The sequence below is a fragment of the Pan troglodytes genome, chromosome 5 (genome assembly GCF_028858775.2).
Source record: "Pan troglodytes isolate AG18354 chromosome 5, NHGRI_mPanTro3-v2.0_pri, whole genome shotgun sequence".
Taxonomy (NCBI): Eukaryota; Metazoa; Chordata; class Mammalia; order Primates; family Hominidae; genus Pan; species Pan troglodytes.
The window spans coordinates 71043617-71067480 of record NC_072403.2 but is presented as its reverse complement, the minus strand read 5'-3'; the positions used below and the strand labels follow the sequence as shown (position 1 = coordinate 71067480).

At 30.0% G+C, this 23864-nt stretch overlaps 1 protein-coding gene across 9 annotated transcripts in view; it reads left to right on the top strand.

Moving 5' to 3' along the window:
* LOC100609532 (protein eyes shut homolog) overlaps positions 1–23864 on the top strand; it is a 2075858-nt gene that overhangs the window by 436912 nt on the left and 1615082 nt on the right. For 8 of the 9 annotated variants that reach the window (XM_054685918.2, XM_054685923.2, XM_063813138.1 and 5 more), the window contains 2 exons: positions 7880–8019; positions 16892–17185. In XM_054685918.2, coding sequence (XP_054541893.1) covers positions 7880–8019; positions 16892–17161 — 410 coding nt within the window. In that variant the 3' untranslated portion in view covers positions 17162–17185. Of the gene's footprint in view, positions 1–7879; positions 8020–16891; positions 17186–23864 lie in introns of those variants that run through there. The other variant, XM_063813139.1, reaches the window with a different exon arrangement.

Sequence of the window (23864 nt, the reverse complement as noted above, 5' to 3'; positions counted from 1 at the left end):
TTGTTGATTATACTATGTTGATGCTGAAAGGAACTTTCAGAGACTCTGTTATGAATACTTACTATTTTATAAATGACACAATCAGATGAAACAAAGAAATAAATAGACTTGAAGTTAGAGGAATTAACCTCAGTACTATTTAGGGATTGTGTCAGTTCAGTTGTTTTTAAACCCTGACCACATATTAGAATCATCTGAAGGAGCTCTTGAAACATACTAATGGTGAACTCTCATTACAGAACAATCAAACTGGAATTGTAGTGAGATGGACACAGAGTATTTTTTGAGGTTCCCTAAATGCTTTCAATGTGCAGATTGAGAAATGCTCTCTACTGTTACAACCAAATTAGTTCACATATTTCAGTGCTTGCATCATTTTTGCACTTCATTTTCCTTTGTCTCATAGTAGGAATAATGCTTTCATATGTTTGGTTATTTTTAAATATTAAACTTCTTTTGAGAACTATAAATTGCTACAGGGAACATATTCACAATGATGAAATGGCAAAAGTATTTTTGAGGGAAAATGGAAGAATAATAGCAAGTCAAATTGCTCATGGATAAATCAGCTTTGAGCAAATATAGTCAACTTTATGAATGGCAGTAAAATAACAAATATATGTTTTAGAAAATGGGTGGTGTAATACAAATTTAAAATTACTCATGGAAAACTTAGAAGAAAGCAATTATCTTCAAAACAATGTATGCATATTTAATCATTATTCCTTCTTGAATTACTGGACAGAACTTACTGAATATAGCTAATTATAACAAAAATTAAAATTATGTGACCGCTACATCTGACAATCTAAATGACTTGGGCTTTCCAATGGAAAAGAAACAGTGTGATAATGCACAGACCGAATGAATGTTTAAGTAAAACACTTAAACTCATTTTGAATTTCAATATGAAGATTCAGCAGTGAAACTTCTCAAGTTTTCAAAACAAAATAGAAGTTAAAATAAATGAAAAATATGTAAATAGAATTATACATTTTACGTATTGCAAAATTCCTTCTTATTTCTTTTGATAACTGCCATTAAGATCTTCTTTTACTTTTTCCTCATGAAATATAAAATGTAATTGAAGAGGAACTTTAAAATCATGCTGGTAATTTTGCATGGGGTGCATTAATTTTACCAGCAGGAAAATTATTTTAATTAAGGGATTTTTCTAACAACTAAATTAAGTGTCTTACACGCCCAATCAATTCTTGCCAATATGATTGCTCTACAGAGAAGGGATGGTAATTAATTAGAAGAAGCCCCTTCAAGGACAATTGGTCGACAGTGCACATCTTGAGAAAGAGCTGACATGAACTGTTTCTTTTCAGTGTCATCATCTATGTTCATTATGTGTATTATTAAGTTTGAGGAAAAGAGCTACTGACAGAGTGGATAAAGAGTTGCGGAGTGAAGTAAGACAATATGAATCATGCTTAAGAAAAGACAAAATCCTAGACAAAAAAAGAAAATAAGAGAAATTCTTTTAAATCTCTTTCTTCTTGAAGCATGTCATTATTTCAGTTTGCTTATCCAAGTTAAACATAGAGTTAAAACACTTAACATGTACTAGTGAACTTTTTTTCTAAATAAATAGTGATTGTTGCATTTGTGAGTTGATATTGCAAACAAATATTTACTTTGAAAGTTTTATTTTTCCTTTATAAAGTAATGGATCTTCTGGTAGAACACCTTCCAGAATATTAATTATAATCTATGCATTATACGTTACTTCTTAAATTTTAAACGATTTTGTGAAAATAGGAAATGCTGTATCAACAAAGCAATCTTTATCAAAATCTATTTTTCTTAGTATATTGTTCTACCTTCAAGTCTTCTTTTGTCAAATGCCTGCTATTTATATATCTATTAAGTATTTTAGGGACTTTAGTTTTAATCTTTAGTTGAAGGCTTTTTAAAAAACTGAGTATTAAAAAAAGTGGTTTAGTATTTTTCATTCATATCACTTAATAGTAAGTTTTTAAAGCATTTTTACATGCTTTGAAAGAGAATTCTCTTAATTAAGTCGCTAATTGGAAATAAACAACTTTAATAAACAGAATAAAGCTAATTAAATCATAAGGAAGAAAATATTTCTTACAAACAAGAATTAAAATGTTAAAATGCATTGGACTAAAAGTAACAAAAACATGCAACTTCTACATGGAGAAAACTTTAGATATTGCTGTAGTATAGGCACATGCATACATAATCTGAAAGAAAATCCTAAAGATATATTACACTGTAGCTACTATTATTCTTAATAGTTTTTTCTTTCAACCTTCATACTAATTATATTAGTGATTTACACACTACCATACACTATTTGAGTATTCTGAATTTTACAATGTGTTTACTTTTGCCAGTGAGTTTTATAATTTCAGAAGTGTTCTTACCACAAACATGATAACTATATGAGGTAATGCATATGTTAATTAGCTAGATTTGGTCATTCTGCAATGTGTATATACTTCAAAATATCATGTTGTATATCATACATACATAATCATAACCTTATGTATGATACATACGGTTTCATCTGTAAATTTAAAATAATAATAACCTTCCCCCTGAAAAACTTATATTATACTGGACATACAACTTTTAAAGATTTCAATTCTTCATATTATTTTGTAGGTTTATTGAGATTTTAATAAAATAATGGTGTTATTTTTGTGTTCTATGAAATTGACATCTTATTTCTTAATGTTCACATGGAATAAAAGACAAATAAAGCCAAGTGTACTCTGCGAAAGTGCATTGTTTGGACAAGTGGTGTATAGAATGAGCTCTGCCATATATTAAATTAGATTACATAGCTTCATTAATGAAAAGCATAGCACCACCGCATGCAAGTCAACAAATATGACAAAACACAAAGTCTCAAAATGAATCCAAAACATGAAAAAAAAACCATATAATAAAACTGCCATCTCAGATTATTAGAATAAGTAGGGACTATTTAATAATTAACATGGAACAACTGGATAGCCGTCTGAAAAAAAAATTCGACTTGTTTATACCTTTAAACATTCTCTGGATTAAACTGAAATAGATAAAAGTTTTAATACATAAAAAAGAAAGTATAAAAATATTAGAGAATGTTGGAGAAATGCTTTGTAAATTTGGATGGGGGAAGAATGAAACTAAACCCCTATCTCTCACCATATACAAAAAGCAAATCAAAATGGATTAAAGACTTGCATCTAAGACTTCAAACTATGAAACTACTAAAAGAAAACATTGGGGAAACTATCCAGCATATTGGACTGGGCAAAGATTTCTTGAGTAATACCCCACAAGCACTAGTAATCAAACAAAAAATAGACAAATGATCTCATACCAAGTTAAAATGCTTCTGTAGAAGAAAGGAAACAACAAAGACAAAACTCACAGAATGGTATATCATATTTGCAAACTATCTGTCTGACAAGGGATTAATAACCAGAATACAAAAGGAGCTCAAACAACTCTACAGGAATAAAATAATAATATGATTTTTAGAAATGGGAAAAAAGATCTAAATAGATGTGGCTCAAAAGAAGATATGCAAATAGCAAACAGGCATATGAAAATGTGCTCAACATTATTAGTCATCAGATAAATGCAAATCATAACTAAAATGAGATGTCATCTCACCCTAGTGCAAAGGACAGGCAATAACAAATGCTAGCAGGAATGTATAGAAAAGGGAACCCTTGTACACTGTTGGTGGGAATGTAAATTAGTACAATCACTGTGGACAACAGTTTGGAGGTTCCTAAAAAATACTAAAAATAGAACTGCCATATGATCCAGCAATCCCACTGCTAGGTATATACTCAAATGAAAGGGGATAAGTATATTGAAGAGATATCTGCACTTCCATGTCTACTTCAGCACTGTTCACAATAGCCAAGATTTTGAAGCAACCTGGGTGTCCACCAACAGATGAATGAGTAAGGGAAATATGGTATATTTACTCAATAGAATACTATTCAGCTATAGAAAAAAATGAGATCCTGTCATTTGCAACAACATGGATGGAACTAGATAGAGGTCATTATGTTAAGTGAAATAAGCCAGGCACAGAAAGACAAATTCACATGTTCTCATGTATTTGTAGGAGCTTAAAATTAAAACAATGGAACTCATACAGATAGAGAGTAGAATGATGGTTACCAGAGGTTTGGAAGGATAGTGAGGTGGATGGAAGTGGGGATAGATAATGGGTACAAAAATATAATTAGATATAATTAGTAAGATCTAGTATCTGATAGAACCACAGGGTGACTACAGGCAACAATAATTTACTGTACATTTTTAAGTAATTAAAAGAATATAATTGGGTTATCTGTAACACAAAGAAAGGATAAATGCTCGAAGTGATGGATACACTATTTTCCCTGAGGTGATTGCTATACATTGTATGCCTGTAGCAAAATATCTCATGTAACCCATAAATATATACACCTAGTATTTACCCACAAAAACTCAAAGGGAAAAACAAAAAAAAAATGGATGGGGAAGATTTTTATAGTTAATACTAAAAATGTTAATGTCAGAAAGAAAAGACTGGTGAATTTCACTACAAGACAAGTAAAAATATCTGCTTATGAAAGACATAAAAATCAAAATGCAAAAGAAACACTGCACAAACATTTTACTTCACAAAAGATAGATTAGGATCGAGAATATATCAATAACTTAGAAATTAAGAAGGAAAAACTGAAAAAGCTGAAAGGTAAGTCAGTAATATAAACACCCAGTTTACATACGAAGACACAGAGAGTATCCCTAAATATGTGGGGAAAATGCTAAGCTCTATTCATAATGCAATCAAAGCAAATTTAAAAAACACTGTAAGTATATAATTTTTCTCCTCTTAGCCTGGTAAAAATTTTAGAATTGGACAATTTAATGACTATCCATTGCTGGCAATAATGTAAAATCACTATAATATCTAAGTGGGATAGTTTTGCAATATCCGTCAATATTACAAATTCTATACCATTTGACCTAGCCTTCTGATCATTGAGAATACATCCACATGCTAAATAATATAGGTGTAATTTTATTCCTGGTATCATTGGTTATTAAGAAAAAAATAAACATAAATATGGAAATGAATGTAGAATTCATCTAGGACTGAGATACATGATAAGGTGAAAGAAAGGCATGCAGCAGTGTAGAATCATGTGTATAGTAGACAACCTTGTGCTTCTTTATATATAATTTGTGTTTATTTCTGTGGAACACTTTTCCATGTTTTTTGATCAGTGTTCTGAAATTTCACAATGTTGAGACTTTTACATAGTATGTTCTTGTTGTCTCTTGTTAAACTCTTCTATTTGGAAGCATGGGTCTTTCCATTTTTAGGTAGTTTCTGTATTTTTTCCCCTAAAAAGTCCTTTTTCCTGTTTCTTTCTGTAGCCCCAATTCCAAAAATTGGGTATCACATCTCCTAAATTCATCCTCTCATTTTCTCATAATTTCTTTTCTCTTTCCTATTTCTTTTCATATTGCTTTATTTTCTACTCCATTCCTCCAATTGAATATCTCAAAATGAGTTTGAATTTTTAATTTGTTTTACTATATTTGTAATAATCTAGGGCAGTTTTCCATCCTTTAAATTATACACACTTCGGCCATTGTTTTTTTTTTTTTTCAATAAGGGTAAAATGGCTTTTCTTCTCTCTCTAAAAATGTTATAGTTTTGTTTGTTTTAATTTTCTTCTTTTTTGCCTAGTGTCTCAGTTTTCTGTAAATACTGTTTATAAAGATTTGTTCTCTCTCGTTTGGAGTCTTTCTGCCAAATGTGGGGTGATCATATTTAACGGAGAGGAACTAAGAAGGCTGACTGGAAACTGACCATACAAGGATGGGCCATGATGACTGGAGCTCTATGACAGGGTTGCAGGATGGCAACTAGGCTTTCGCTAGGGGACCCTCAAGGAGCTTGGTATCCTTAAGGCAGGAGCTCCTGAGATTCTTTAACTCCTGAAAACAAACCTCGGAAATTGTTTGTTTGTAAAGCTGAGTGAGGAGTTAGAATAATAATCTGGATCACTGAGTTGGGAGAGAGACTCTCAGTGCCAGCTAATCGTGTTTCCAGAGCCCACCTTAGTATCAGATTCTCAGATGCTTTTTAAACCCAGAGCATCTCAGTATTTCTGCTAGTCCAATTTTTTTTTCATAATTATGTCCCCTCACTTGTGTTTTGGCTGTAGCCTTTCTGCTAATTTAGTCAATGTATCATTTTTTTTCATCTTCTCACTCTTTTTTGTGGGTTAAAACGTTTGTTTTATTTATTTTTTTAATTCTCTGTTTTCTTGAGGTCTTGGGAGGCAGAGGGAAGACGTTAAGAGTTAAATCCAAATGTTTAGTCAGATACATCATTATGAAAAACTTTATACTAATAAATTGGACAATTTAAATGAAATGGATAAATTTCTAAAAAAATACTAGTTGGAAAAACTGAGCAAATCATAAATTTCAATTCTAAATAATCCTACAATTTCTTAAATAACTGAATAAAATAGTTTTAAAAATCATCCCACAAAAGCATACTTGAAATATATGGCCTTCTATTAAAGTTCTCCAAATTTTCAATAAAGTATTCATTCTAATACTACATAAATTTGCACAAAAACACAGAGGGAGGAACACATATCAATTAATTATATGGAGCTAGCATAATCCTGTTTGAGTTAATTACTCTCAGAATGTTACAGGTAGAATTTTTATTGACCTATCATTAAATTTACTGATCTTTTCTTCTCTTGTGTTTGATCTGATAATCTCATCCATTAATTGTTTTATTAACATAGCCATAATTTTCTGTAATCTTAAATTTATAAACAGTCAAATTACATACATATGATTGAAGAGATTTGGGATATTGTGCTTGGTTCCTAGCTCCTTCCTTTTTTCCAGTAATATGTGAGATTTCTTGGTGAAATATTCACACGGTAGGGAGACATCAGTTTATGAATCATTTCTGATTTACAACTCAGTTGTAAAATGCATAGCTTACATTCTATTTTCCAAGAAATGACGCCGTGCGAGTCCCTAGAGTTTAGATTTGTTTACTATAAGCAATCCAAAGCCAGAGATATTTTGCTAAAAGATTCTTTAGATAAATACTGTCCTCTGACAAATATTTTTTGTTTGTTTACTAGGAGATGTAGTCATGTTTACAAAAAGATTGGATCAGGTCTTCTATGTTCTTTTATTACCACTATTAATGACCAATAATGGGTTTTCAGCCCAGTTTAATTAACTCCTTTTTCCCTACAATTCTGAGATTTACCATTTTTTTGTTTGGTTTTTCCTACAATTTCAAAATCTCTCATCCCCTAATTCCTTATCTAATTATCTATTTTATTCATCTTTTCCTGTTGATTTTTCAGAAAGTTTAATATAATCATTTTAAAGTCCTTGTCTGAGAATTCTAGGTCTGGGCCTTAAAATTTTAGTTTTCCTCTTGAATATAGGTCACATTCTCTTGAATATAGGTCACTTCTTTCTTCTGCTCTTTTGCAATCTCTGCTTTTATTTTTGTTATAGGACAGTGTTCTTTTTATCGTTCTACCATCCTTTCTTACAATTATTAATTACAGTTTAGTCACCATTTGATTATTTTAAAAAATGAATTGGCCTGGGAGCTGTCTCTTCTTCTTCTTGTGATGCTGTATTTCTCAGTTCATGTTTAAAATGAGAGTGTTGGGCTTTGAGGTCTTCTACAAATTCAATATCATATGCATACAGGAACTTATTTTGTGGCAGATGTTGTCAAATTTATCTTTTCAAGTAATTTCACCACAGTCCTTAATAATTCATTCTGAATTCAAGTTTGTAAGAGTTTATTTAATTTTTTATCTTTTTTTTTTTAAAGGATCTGAAGGTGAAAAGTGCCAAGGGGTTATTGATGCCTATTTCTTTCTGGCTGCAGACTGCACTGAAGATGCAACCTATGTGAACGATCCTGAAGATAATAATTCTTCATGTTGGTTCCCACATGAAGGCACAAAAGAGGTAAGGTAATTTTATGTAGTTGCTTTTCATTTTTCTCTTTAGCTTGTAATTGTCTGATTTTTAGAAAGTTAGAAATGTTTAGGTTACAGATTCTTCAATATTCAAAATATATAGTTTGCATAGTTTAAATATAACTTCGTAAACAAATTCTCAACAGTCTACTTGGAAATTTATATTTACGTCATACATTTATAATATGGGAAAGTAAAAATTTTGAAGAATCATTTTGTTCCTAGTCTTCTTGTTTTTTATTAATGTGATAATTTGCAGGCTGACTAAAGCCTCTCAGATACAGTTGTGATTATGCCACTTTTTTTGCTTACAGATCATAATGAAATGCATTTGTCTTTTGGATATGTTTAAATCTCTGAGAGATTTCTAATCTCTTACACGAGCAAGCTACTTAAAAAATAAAATAAATAAAAATAAATGAAAATAATTTCTAATCTCTAGGCAGTTCCATCACTAAAAATTGTGAGGCCTATGGCAAGAATAAAAGAGAGGCCCTCCTTTTATCCCCTCACCACTGTCTTATACAAATTAAGATTATATTTTTTAATATGTAACAATAATTAAGAAAAATTTAAGAATCTTCATTTTAAACAACTTAGGAATAGGAACTTTTTGTTAAAATGATTCAAGAATTTTCCCAAAAGAGAATTAACAAAGTATTTGTAACCTATCTTGTCTTGATACATCCTAATTTGGTCATTTTAAGAAAGCCATGTTTTAATTCTGCATATTGTATACATTTCAGTAAAGACTCATAAGCCCTTTTCTTTATTAATGTATCAATTTATATTGAGTCAACCTTGTAAAAACTGATACAAGTCACTATTTCCTTCGAATTCATCTAGAGGCATTACAACTACAGGCAAAAAGACTTCAAATACCACAGAACATCTAAAAGTATGCCCTAAAATATATTTTGATATATGTTTACAAGTCATAAATATATGAAGTAAGCTTAATACGTTCTTACATATATATATATTTAGCCAATCACATATACATCACTATACACATAGATGATTACATTACAGCTTTATCTTTAAGACTTTTAGCTTTATCAGTATATTAAAAATAGTTACATATTATAATACACTTAATAATTCAGTAACTGTAAACCTTTGTTAGGAACAAGCAAATCATATTTGTTGTTTTGTTTATGTATTTCTAGTTCTCAGTATCCTTTTATAATATAAATCACCAACTTTAATTAAATTAGACAATTTCTTTAGACTCAAGAAAATACACAAATATAGCAATCTAAGATCATTTTGGCTATTTTATTACTTTATGATTACACATTTTATATAACTTTAACAACTTTTATCATAGGCAAAATAAATATAAATACACATCCTTCAACTGTATTTGCACACCTTATTTCCATTCTATAAGGACAGAGGTAATTTAAATCTATATTTAGAGACTATATTTTTATAATTTTCTTAATTAGGAATTGTTCAGGCAACCAAAATAATTTGATTAATTTGATTAATTGTTCAGGCATCCAAAATAATTTGATTAATTTGATTAAATATCTGTGTAAGTTCTTAATGTTGACTAAATATTTAGAAATTGCAAACTTACACAATCATTTTAAGTTCTTATGATTTGCAGTATCATCAATGAAACATTCTAATACATCAGTGTAGTAGAATTAGTAAGAATTCACAAGATTCAACCCTTTTAAATTATATCTGTTATTTAAAATTTCGATTATATCCATTTTAGATTGTGTAATCAGACAATTTGAGGACATAATTATAGAGTATTTCTCTTAAAGTTAAATTAAATCAGGCTAATTTTTCTGAAGTGTCATTTATTTAAAAATTACATGAGTCCTTTTTAAATAAATAAACCTCTTTAGAATAAATAAATACATATGTACTAATATAAATAAGCAAACCTCAGTATTTATGTATTTTGAAAAATCAGAACTTTAGGATTAAGCCAAAGCTCTGTGGAGCCCAATTTTTTTCTCAACTAAAAGACTAACAATATTACCCATACACATGAATGCTTTTCCTGATTTGTTAAAATTTGGGAAGAGAAATCATGTAAATAAAGCACAGTTAATCGTTTCCTTTCATTGTAAAATGTAGACTATCTGAAAAATCATCCTAGAATGGCAATATAGAATGTTATAAAAATATTTATGATCAATTAATTTCTATTTTTTCTAAGCAAAACAGAAAAGGAGAAAAAGTGAAAAATGAATAAATGAAGTTTATCTAGATTCTGGTAGATGTAAAATTATGATTGCAAAGTTTGATTATCTCCCTTCTGCACAGCATTGGAGATGCTTAAATGAAGAAAAACCTATTTTCAAACACACAAGAACAAATTATTATAGACAGTTTAAACAACTCACATACTTGACAATTCCACAGAGCCATATAATTAAAAATCTAGTGCTTCTTAATCCCAGAAGCATGAAAATGAAAGAGGAGGTTTTGTATAATACACAGTAATCTCTCTATTAGATATACAGGACAGAGAATCTCCTCATGAGGATTTTTCCCTTTTTGTTCTATTAGATCTGTCAAATAAATAATCTTGTTCATGTCAAAATTTCCCCAGGGTGGTCACTGCAATTTCACATTGTCCTTTGAGAAATTATGCCAATTAGAGAGATATGTATATGGCTTACAATATGAGGGGAGGAATGTGTGGTGTCCAGGTATAAAAGACTGAGAAGAACCCGTGAAAACTTATGTCAGCAAGCATTTGTACAATATCATGTCTCCAGAAAATTCAAAAGATCAATCGATTTCAAATCAACTAAGACTGTTTAGAAGATTTTTTAAAAGGTGACAATAAAAATGTTGCCCAAAGGAACACCAGAGTGATGTGATCATCTGAACTCATCGCTTATTTAGAACACTTGAATGATGTACTTATAGAACCCACACTTTCCTCTCCCAGCTGAGCTTCCTCTTATAGACTCACCTGAAAAAGTGATGAAGACGGAGAGTTTTCCTATTTATATATATTCGAATTTTTTTTATTCTTAAGAAACAACAGAAACATGACGTTTGTGAAGTTGATGAAAAATATTGGAGTTTAGACTTGATACTGTACCTATGTCACTTTCACAGTTGGAGAGAATATCCAGTGGTCTCAGCGTAGTGCACTGGTTGCTATCCAGCCTTGAGAGTGAGGGCATTTTAATGAGATTTTGTGAAACTTTGGATTTATTCACTTTTTACCCTCCAAAAGACCACCAGACTATTCTGCTGATGGAGAAAAACTAATTATTTTAGACTTCTTTCAATAAGGGAAAACAACACCTTAGTAGAGTCTTGGTAGTGCATCAGATGGGAGAAGTTGTGGAAAGTTATTTATTTGGTGTAGAGCCTTGAGTCAGTTGTAGAGGGTATTTAGTGGGGATTGGTTAGAGTTTATGAAGGAAAGCTTCAAATTGGTGGCACAATATACTGAGAATCTTTAAAGTGAGTCTTGATGTGCAAACTGTTAGTTTTTGTAAATAACTTATTTTAGTTGGTTCACAGTCTTATGTTCCAGAAGCAAGTATTTCATAGAGTAAATAGTAAGTTAGTCTTGCTTTTTCTCAGTATTTTGAAACATATGATGGGAAATTAGGTTTATTTTAGTTTTCATCATCAAAGACAGAAATTCCAAGAGTGTTGTTTTAATTTTTTTTGTATTAAAATGTGTTCCTTCTCTGAGTGAGGTCCTTTTAAATGCAAATGCTTCTGGAGTGGAAACACATAATTACAAATAAGTTTACCTTATTTTCTACACCCCTGCTACAAAAATGTTATGAAATTATATATTATTATGAGTTACTGGGACGGGAAGGTGAATTTCAAACAAAGTAGAAGAGTCCATGGAGCACTAAAATTTGGGATGTGAAAGGTTTTTACCAAGTTTATTTTATTTCAGAATTTATGACTAGGTCTTAATCCAGTATAAATTTGAACTTTAATTCATCCAGATATGATTTTTAAAATCTGTTCCCTTTTAGTTAGCTAAATATAGAGCCAAAACAACCTTCCTCTTTCCCTCACCTTGAGTAAACTTCAGACAGGTTTCTTATTGCCTACAGGCCCCTGCACTCTTTTTTTCTTATAGGATGTACTTTAAAATTTTTGCAGTTGTAAATTATCTGCCTTTTTGAAATGTATGTAAATCTTCTTCCAACCTCTTGCCAGTTTAAGGATGCATGGGATGTCTTTATCAAGGACCTTGGAACCATGTCTCTGAAATGTAAACATCAAAGAAAATAGTACTCTTACTTCCCTGTGTACTCTACAGAAGGCCTACTCACAAGGCAAAATCTTTGCAAACTCAATAATAACTCAATCTGCTTGACACATTTCATTGATCAAACTCTTCTCCAGTGACATCAAGTATAACAGTCTTCCCTCTTAACTGCAGGGATACTTTCCAAGACCCCAGTGTATGCCTGAAACTGTGAATAGTACCAAACCCTGTATTTACTGTATTTTTTTCTATACATACATACCTATGATGAAGTTTAATTTATAAATCAGGCACAAAAAGAGATTAACAACAATTACTAATAAAAATAGAACAATTATAACAGTATACTATAATAAAAGTTATGTGACTATGGTCTCTCTTTTTCAAGATGTCTTACTAAACCACACTAACATATTTTTGAACCGTGGTAACTGAAAGCATGGAAAGTGAAACCAACAATAAGGGAGGACTGCTGTCATTTTTTATTAGTTCAAGTTCGCAATTAAAATCTCTCCTGCTTCCTATTTTTGGAGAATTGAGTTTAGTTTCTCTCCCTTATTTCAATAGTCTTTAATAAAATTTAATTACCTATCTAACTTTGGTGCAATTTTTACCTTGACAGATATTATTTTAAGGATCCAGCTTTCTACCTTTCATGATTAAGAAAAGTCACTTTCACCTCTGAAGTCACTTTATTTATCTATTTAATAACAAGAGTCAAAATGGCAAAATAAAGGGCATATATTAGATCTTACAGAATTTTTTCCCACGGAGTCCTTTGCCAAGTGACCTTATGTACTAATATAATGTGGATATGACAAAATTATTTCTAGAAAATTACACGATATTCCCTGAAATGATAGCTGGCATTATTTAACTAGAGTTGTTTATTTACCTATGCAGAACATTTTCTGTAAGTATGTTATAAATATCCTTCAGGAAGGTTAATTTCTCTACAGATGAAGTGACTTTGGGGTAATAATATTGTGTTATGTATATACATTACTAGTAATGAATTATCAAAAAGGGAATTTCCAGCCGTTTGTTTTACTTCTGTTTCCTTTGGGAAGAAAAGATCTTCCACTGCCCAAAATCATGATTTTATTGCATTCCTTCATCAAGTAAACATTTTAAAATATCTAGAATAAAACTTCTAATTTAATTTGTGTGTATTTTGTAATATTGAGGTTTTTGTGCAATCAAAGTTTAATAATTAATTATATATTTTATGTACATAATATATATACAGTTGACCTGTGAAATACAGGAGTTAGGGTTGCCGACCCCTATTCAGTCCAAAGTTTGTTAACACGTTTGATGTAATGTTTTGATAGAATGTTTAATAGAATTTTTTGTATAAAAATTTTAAAGATTAATGGACTCCTTTAAGCAGATCTTTGATTCTCTGTATACACAAAGTTGAGAAATCTTTCCTCTGCTTTACAAGGCAGATTCAAGTTTCTATATGTCTACCGATATAATTTACTCTCTTGCTAATTTTTCTGAGAGACTTCTTATCTGTAAATTTTATAGAAAACCAAAATTCTAGTAGATGTCTAGACTACCTTAACAGATGAGAAATCATGTTGAAATCCAAAATTATTTTTTAGTCCTAGATATAGTACATAACTGCAGCATAAAATAATTCACCATCTTTTCCATTTAATAAAAGTATCTCAACCAGAGCATTAGATATAATTTAGGTGTTCATATCACATCCCTTAGACAAAATGTTATGTGGTTTTTGAGGTATAGCCAAGAGAAAAACTCATTATTCAACTTTAGTTCTTTCAGATTTTCTTAAATCCCAGTAATAATTATTTTGAAAATAAAAGGGAAAGCACATAGTTATATGAAGTAAGTCTGTCCTATTCCAAATTCTATACTAATATTCCTTGTTAAAATATTGCTCTCTTTCAAGATTTCATTATGTATTATTTTGTAATATAGATATATAATTATTAAAAATACAATGGGTAATTTGAAGTTTTGGTGTTTCATATTTTCTAATTATATATAAGGTGCAGAAATAATACATTAGGCATTTTTCCATAAAGAATATTTTAAAAATTAACAAATTTTGAATAAGGCTTATAAGCTAGAAAATATAGCTTTATAGCCAAGTCAACTTTCTAACTTTGGTAATTTTTCTGAGGTAACAAAAGAGAATATTCTCTTTTTTTAAAGAAAAGCACAGTAAGTTACAATGTTCAATATAGTCTCAAATCTCAGGAAGCTAAACTACCTGTTGATATAGAGATAGAGATAGATAGAAAAATAAGTACTGTCATAAAATGCTAGAATTTGTTGCTTCTTATACGAGTGTTTATTAAATTTGTAAGCCAGTTATAAAAGTGCTCCTTTAATTGAAAAAAAACTTTACAACTAATATCCTCTGGATGTAGAAAATCATTACATACTCAAACAGAAATGAAAGCCTTTGTGAATTACAAACACATAGACATACAGACACAGAGAAAACTTATAGCTTCAATTGTAATATTTTAGACTTGGGGCAAGTGTAATTAACACTTTATTATCTGTTCATGTCAAAGAACTATTCTACTTCCTAGTAGATTTGACTTTCTTACTTGTTTTGAGCTCTATGTAAAAAGTGAAAAGACAGATTCTCATTTGATTCTAATTCAACAGAGAGTGAATCTCTATGAAACATTCATCTATTTAGATATCAATAAAGGATCAGACCATGAAACCAAATTCCTAATCTTTGTTGCTACAGATGGAAAATAACTTGTTGGCTATGAACCAAAACCAAAAAGAAAATGTGAAAATATGCAGAGAAATGATTTTAAAGATAGTAAAATTCTATTGTCATTTGAATTTACTTGTAGAAATTAGGAATATATGTATATGTAAATATATAAATATATACCTGCGTTTAAGCACTCCATAAGAAGTGCATTTCTCTTCTGACAGTTTACCTAACCATCAGGTGAATCCACTGGGCATATCTGTGGAAGATTTTTAAAGCTGTTAAAAATATAAATATAATTTTCAATAAAACATAGCATCATAACTTTATGAAAATATTAAACAAATATGTGTGAAAGATATTATTTAATTTACTTTTAATAAGGAATCCAGTAAAGCTTTACTATCAGTTCAAAGGAGAAAACAAGTAAACCACTGAAGGATAAAAGTATTTCGCAAAACCACAAATAGATTTTCCATGGATCTGTCTATCAATACAATGCTATTTCCATCACATCAGTTAGTATTTAAATAATGTCTATAAAAATTTGGTTAAAATAAAATGGAATTTTAAAAAATTGTGTAATAAATGTACATATATTCAATACATATATACATACATATATTTACACATACATATATATTTCTGTCACAATTTGAGTATAAACAATTTGACTATTAAAAATGATTTTGACATAAATCAAAACTGATTTTTTTAACCTTCGCTAAAGAAACATATTATTTCAACAAATAAATGAAAGCTTGAAATTCAAACTTTGAAATGATTGTGTCATCCAAAAGACTACCAAAAAGACTAAACAGTAGAAAGAAGAGTTTATTTGTGATATCAGTTTGCTAACTGGGTGTATTAGTCAATTCTCACACTGCTATAAAGAACTACCTGAGACTCGGTGATTTATAAAGAAAAGAGGTTTAATTGTCACACAGTTCCACAGGCTCTACAGGAGGCATGGCTGGGAGGCCTGAGGAAACTTACAATCATGGCAGAAAGTGAAGGGGAAGCAAGCATGGTCTTCACATGGCAGCAGGAGAGAGAGTAAAGGGAGAGGTGTTATATACTTTTACACAACCAGATCTCAGGAGAACTCACTCAGTATCAGGAGAACAGCAAGGGGGAAACTGCCCCCATGATTTAATCATCTCCCATCAGGCCCCACCTCCAACAGTCAGAATCGCAATTCAACATGAGATTTGGCTGAGGAAACAGAGCAAAATAATATAACTGGGAAAACTTCATCTCTGATGTGGACCCAGGGTGCTCTCCTAGAAGTGGTAAAGGGCAAGGTGATTTTTGTGCCTCATAAGGTCTGTGTTCAAAATAGAGTCAGACATATTCAGCAAGTTTGTGGGGAAAGCAATACATATTTATGGGGGACAGGCAAGCACATGTTCAATGAGTAAACATGTATGTAACATACATCCCATGTTCTCTTTGAAGCAGGGTTTTAGCTTTAAAATGAGGTGGAATTTGGCAGTTCACATAAAAAAAGTGAACTATAGGACACAAAGACAGTTTATGTCCTGTCTGTATAAACTGGCTGAAACTGGTTTGAGGCCTACAATTGCTTATCAGAAAAGTGTTTTGTAAGGCGATTCTCTGTCTGATAAGGGTTATGGTGGCCTTGGTTGTAAATCAGAGTTAGAAATGAAATGACAATTTGACTGATAGCTCCTATTAGGGAGTTTAGCAAGGGTGTGGTTTTTCTTGTAGCTCTAGAAATTTAGGGAATTGCTGTGCCAGCCAAGCTTTGAACCCTTGTCCAATAGTTACCTTCTGTTTCCTTAACCCTAGGTTTCATCTTAGTAGACAGAGAGGCATCTATCGTGATCTCTCAGGTCACAATTGTAATATTGTAGTAAGTGATGGGAATTCATAACATTTTTACTTCTTTTGTTGCTATAGATTTGTGCAAATGGATGCAGTTGTTTGAGTGAAGAAGACAGTCAGGAATATCGGTATCTATGTTTTCTCAGATGGGCTGGCAACATGTATCTGGAAAATACAACTGATGATCAAGAAAATGAGTGTCAACATGAAGCTATTTGTAAAGATGAAATTAAAAGACCCAGGTATTTATGTATCATTTGCGCAGATAATATCACATATCAAAAAGTTATAATTAAATTGATAGTCATCGAACTGTTTCATGGTAACAATGTTTTTGTTGATTAAAATGATTGGAATTTCCATAACAAACACTTACATATACATATATAGTTATTATATATTATGTTACATAATACATGTTATGTATAACAATTCTAGCACAATAAAAGGAGGGAAGAAGGAATATATCTGTATAGAAATAACTTTTCTATGTCATTGTAGAATTAAGTTAGCATAAATCTGTGGTAAATTCTGCTAAGTTAAGATGTGTACGATTAGCTCCAAAGCAACTACAAAAAACAACAACAAAACAAACAAAAACTCATATGCTTTAGTAAAATTAGCATTAACAAAAGTAAAATGTTGCCCTCAGGGTCTGGCACAGTGACTTAAGCCTGTAATCTCAGTGTTTTGGGAGGCCAGGGCAAGAGAATAGCTTGAGGCCAGGAGTTTGAGACCCGCCTGGGCAACATAGTGATAATTTGTCTCTACAAAAAATTTAAAAAATCAGCCAGGTGTGGTTGTGCACACCTGTACTCCTAGCCCTAGCTACTTGGGAGGCTGAGGAAGAAGTATCACTTGAGCCCAGGAGTTAGAAGTTTCAATGAGCTATGATTGTGCCACTGCACTCCAGCCTGGGCAACAGAGTGAGACCCTATCACGAGAGAATAAATACAATAAAATAAAATATTGCCCTAGAGATTTACTTAGTATAAAAGAAACTAGTATTAGAATAATTACAATGAAAAAAAATACAGGTACAAAAGAGATATAAGACATGTGGAAAACAAAAAGTAAAATGGCAGGCATAAATTCAAATATATCAAAAATATTTAAATAAAGTGATTTCAGAAATTCAGTCAAAATTTAGAGATGTTTAGACTGGCTGTTTTCTGATTTAGTCAACTATATATGATCTATAGAAGATACACTTTATGTATACGTGTGTGTGTATATATATATATGGTTTACGGAAGACACTTTAGATTCAAAGATACAAATAAGCTGAAAGTAAAGCAATAAAAAAAAATATCATTCAAACTGCATCAAGAAGAAAACTGGAGTGCCTATACTAACATCAGGGAAAAAATAGATATTAAGAGAAAAAATGAAACACTTAGTAGAGAAAAAGAAAGATATTTTATAATTATAAAAGAGTCAAACTATCAGAAAAGGTAGTGATTACAAACATATATGTGTGTGTATATATATATGTATATACACAACTAACAACAGAGCCTCAAAATAATGAAGCTAAAAAATAATTTAAGGGAGAAATAGCCAATTCAACAATAACAATTAGAGGCTCTAATATTCTACTTTCAATAGCGGATATAACACTTGGCTATAAATCAACTAAGATATAGGAGATTCAAACAACACTATAAATCATCTAGAAATAGTAGATAGCTATAAAACACATTACCCAACAACAGCAGAATAACCTTCTTAAATGTACATGGCACACTCTCCAGGATAGATCATATCCTACGCTATGCTATAAAGCAAGCTGTAATATATTTCAAAAAATTGAAATAATAAAAAGGACATTATCTGACCAAAACTGAATGAGATTAAACATCAAAATCAATAAGTAACTTGATAAATTTACAATTACATGGAAGTTAAATAACACAATCTTTATTAAACAATGAATCAAAGTGAAATTGCAAGAGAAATTAGAAAAGACTTTGAGATTATTGAAAATGGATACCAAAACTCATGGGATGTGGGTGATGCAGTGCTGCGAATAAAATTTATAGCTGTAAATACCTCAATAGCCTAAACTTCCACAACACAATGGATAAGAGAGGAAACTAAACCTAAATAAAATAAGTAGAAAGAAGGAAATCATAAAATGTAGAGTAAAATTAATAAAATAAAATATAGATAAACAATAAAGAATATCAAAAAACAAAATTTCATTTGTTTTAAACATTAACAAATATACTAAAATCAGGAATAAGATATAAAATATTACTGAAATTACAGAAAGAAAAATAATTATAAAGAAATGCTATGAACAACTGTAAATTAAAAAAATTAGTTAACTTCGATAAAATAGAAAAATACCAACTACTGAAATTGATTCAAGAAGAAATAGGAAATCTAACCTATAACAAGTAAAAAGATTGAATCAGTAATTAAACAAACTAACAAAAATTAACACTATGAAATGCTCATGCCTAGATGACTTCACTGAGACATTGTAACAAATATTTAAAGCAAAATTAAGAGTAGTTATTCACCACCTCCTCCAAAAATAGAAGAGAACATTTCCCAACTCATTTTATGAGGCCAATATTACAACAATAGCACAACCAGACCAATCACAAGAAAACTATAGGCAAATCTATGTTTTCAATCCATCTATATAGCACTATAAACCCTCTGTATACCACTAAGCTCAATGAAAATGAGAAAATTGTATATACTCTGAATAAATGGAAATATAATGCATAGACTTAAATATTAGGCCTTAAGTTAGCTAAAATATTAATTCTTCCCAAATTAATTCACACAAGAATCCTCAACACGGTGATACCACACCAAATTCAGCAACATATAGAAAGGTTTATACAGCATGACCAGGTGAGATTTATCGTAAGAATATAAGTTTGATTTAGTGGCTTAAAATCAATTAATGTAATTTAATGTATCAATAGAATAAATAAAGAAGAAAATGCATGATAATGTAGATGGAGAAAAAAATTGTATTACAGAATCTCACAACACTTTATGAAACAAACACTCAACAAATAAAGAATAAAAGGGAACTTCCACAATCTGATAAGAGAAGTTAAAAAAAAAATAAGAAGAATGAAGAAACATAACTAACATTATACTTTACGGTGAAAGGCTGAAAGACTGGAATTTTAAATCAAAACAATGAGATAACACTTTACACCCAGCAATTCTACTTCTAGTATATACTCAAAAAATTGAAAATATATGTTCTTACAAAAATTTATATGTGAATGTTTACAGTTTTGTTCGAAAGAGTCAAAAAGTTGAAACAACCCAAATGACCATCAACTGATGAATGGATATATAAAATTTGTTATATCCATACAATGAAATGTTATTCAGCAATAGACAAAGATGAATTACTGATATGTGCTTCAATACGAATAAACATTGAAAACATTTTGATAAGGAAAAGTAGTAAGCCACAAAAGACACATAGAATAGTGCTCAACAAATACTTGTTTAATGAAACAATGATTTTCAGAAGCTTTTTTATTTATTAAGAAAATTATCCTTCGTTTTGTGATGTTATTTCCTTTTTTCTGATTTTGTGATTCTCTTTTGTTTGCCATTATTTTTTGATATCCAGAGAACCTTGGATAAATTACAAAATTTTTGTAATTTATCAACACTTTAATGAGTTCTTGATATTGTCTCATAATTAATACTAACAATGGAGCCCAACAAATGTTGCAGATACCAGTATTTTATATAAAATTAAGTTTCTCTATATCAGTTGCAATATCTAGAAATTATATGTGTGATACCACCTGTTATAATGTCAAAAGATATGCAAAATCTTTAGAATTAAAAAAAAAGATGCTCTAATTCTCCATTAAAAAGACACTCTATATACCACTAAGCTCAATGAAAAAGAGAAAATTATATATACACTGAATAAATGGAAATATAATGCATGGAATTAAATATTAGGCCTTAAATTAGCTAAAATATTAATTCTTCCCAAATTAATTCACACATTTAATGCAATAGTAAAAATATTGCAAGTTATTTTAGAAACTAATGATCATGTTATATATATTTATGAATAATATTTTCTAAATTATGAAGTCATCTTTGAAAAGGAAGACTAATTGGGTGGGATCTCATGAACCATATGACATGACAGACTACATAACACATATGGGTGCCTTTAAAGGAAAAAAAATAATAATGGGTCAACAGAGAGCTCTGACAACAACCCGAGTATATACGGGAATTCAATATATGAGAAATTTGGCTATAATTTCATTTGAACATACAGGGTTCTTTAGTAAATGGTATTGAGGAAATGGCTCATAATGAGACCTTAAATGAAACTGGATTACAACCTTATACCTTATATAGAAGTAGACTCTAAATGTATATAGGGATCTAAAAGTTTAAGGTAAAATGACGATATAAATGAAAGAAATGTAGAAAAATATCTTTGTGATTTCGGGATGGAGAAATTTTTCAATTAAACTCAATTTATAAGGCAAAATAATGATAGTATTATAATGATAGACACTAATAATGTTGATGATGTTAACAGACACAAAGTTAATGAATAACGTATAAACATTTTCTTTTAAAGTGTATTTTAAATGGGTGCAGATTAAAATTCATCATATAAATGATGTATTTCAAACAGGTCTGCATATTACCACATTTTTTTGCCCTGAAATCTTCAAAAAATTTTTCTGGGAGTTTATAAAATGTTGAATGAGCCAAAGACTAAATCATACCAGCCATATTGTTACTTAAGACCAGGAAAGATTTGCTAAGTCTGGGATGTTAATTTCTTAATACCATGCCCAGACTGTGAAGTGTTCATGACTCCCACCTGTTTTTGAAGCCTCAAATTTATGTCTAAGTCACCAATCCCTACTTGCTACCAGAAATATCATAACAGAATGAAATATATTCATTCATACATTTATTATTTATTGAATCTCCTCTAACTGGAAGATATTTTTCAAAATGTTATGACAATGAGACATGATACCTGTCCCCAGGTAATGTACTATACATAGGTAAGATTGTATACTCTTCAGAACACATCTCATGGTTCTTCTGTTTCATTTAGAAAGTGAACACATTTTTAAAGTACTAAAGTAATTATTTTTTTCACTTTCTGAACATACAAGTTGCTTGATTATAGCAGTGTGTCTTCTGGCTTTCTTTCTGGAAGTTTTAAATTTAACCTGTTTCCTTTACAGGCTATTTTAGGAGATTCACATTTTCTGTGTAATGTTAAATATATCCAAAACATAATTTTCAGTTATAAGTAAGAGTTCTGTTTCAAAGTGTAGAATCTAAAAGTCCATAAGAAAATCAGGTGAAGTTTCAAAAACGATTTCTGTAGAGTCAGGAGGCTTGTAAAAATAGAGCTTTATGTGAATTTGGCACAAAAGTATAGTATAATTTGACCAGGATTTTCTTAAATTATTTCTGATCCCAAAAGTCTAATAATTATTTATTCTAAGACTATTGTAATTTCTGCCGTGATGTCTGTGATTTTATTAACAAGTTGAATAGTTGGTTTTAGGTTTATTTATTTATTTTGGCTATACTATGCAAACTTTTCTGCCTTCAAGTAAAAGTTTTATGTGGGTATATTTTTACCTTTAAAGCAAAAAAGATATTGAACTGCATATGAAAGTGTCATATTGAATGTATTTTTGGGTTGGGGCCAGTCTTGAAACCACTAGATCAAGTGTCTAAATCTTTTTGTCTAAGGCACTTACATACACTGATATATTTTCTCTCTTTATTATGCTCTAGAAAACCAAATAATCTTGGTTCTTAAATCCTTATAGTAAAATGATATAGAAATCATTCATTTAAGCAATTCTAGAGTACATATCATTGTATTACCCATACACATACCAAAATTATTATAACAAACTTCATTAAATGAAGCATTTTTGAATAATAAAGTTTCAAGTTTCATATGGGTTGAAATTTAACTCATCTATACACAATTATCTCTCACATATTTTTCCCAAATACATAAGTTATATATTTAAAATTAAAGTTTGACCATATTATAGCTTCAGGTTTTATGACTTTTCATACTTCAATTTCATATCTCAAAGAATAAAATGATTTGCGCATGTTATATAGTTTTATACTACCTAAGCCAGATTTTTATTTAAATTTATATTTAAATCATTTTTATAGGTATAACCTTTTAGCATTGCTTTTCAAATTATTTTCTAAGACTTGGAGTTTCATGCAGCCTTTTATGCAGAATCTTTAAAAGGTGACCTTTGTCTTAAGCATAGCTTGTTCAAGTTTAAAATGCATTTGTTGACCATATTAATGCAACAGTAATTGAGCATCCACAGTTTATAACTGTATTTGGGTCATAACTTTAGGATTCAGGATAATGTGTAAAGGAATACATTTTAGTTTTTCTATTCCTAGAATTTTTTTCATTAAAAACATAAATGATAAAAAACTAATAATTATAATATTTTCACATTAGATCATATTTTTAACTTATATAATTTTACCTAGTAGACTTCTGCTTTTTACTTTTTATCATATTATTCACTTGTTTCCCATTTATATTTTAAAATGTATATATTTAATACAGTTAGCAATACATTCATAAATTATTTTAGTCCAATTTGATTTCTCAAAGAAAATTTCTTTAGATTTACATATTTTCAAGATATCAATAACATTTATAGGTTACTATAATTTTCATCAAAATTGATATTTTAGCAAAATTGATGTACTCACTGAAAAGCTTTCAATCTGATAGCCATTTCTCTTAGTACTCAATATCAATGTACACATATATATTACAATTTATTTGAATTTATTAATTATGATGACAAAATGCTAGACGTACTAGTACATGGTTGGGTGAAAAGTGATGAGTGCTTTTGTAAATTGGAGAAATTTATTTCAGCTCAGTGATTTTCAGGGAGAGTATTTTGTCTTCTAGAGGCATCTTGGGAATTTCTAGAGTCATTGTCAATATTCAGAATAATTGACTGGAACAGTTTAATTTTAGGATATGGGTAGT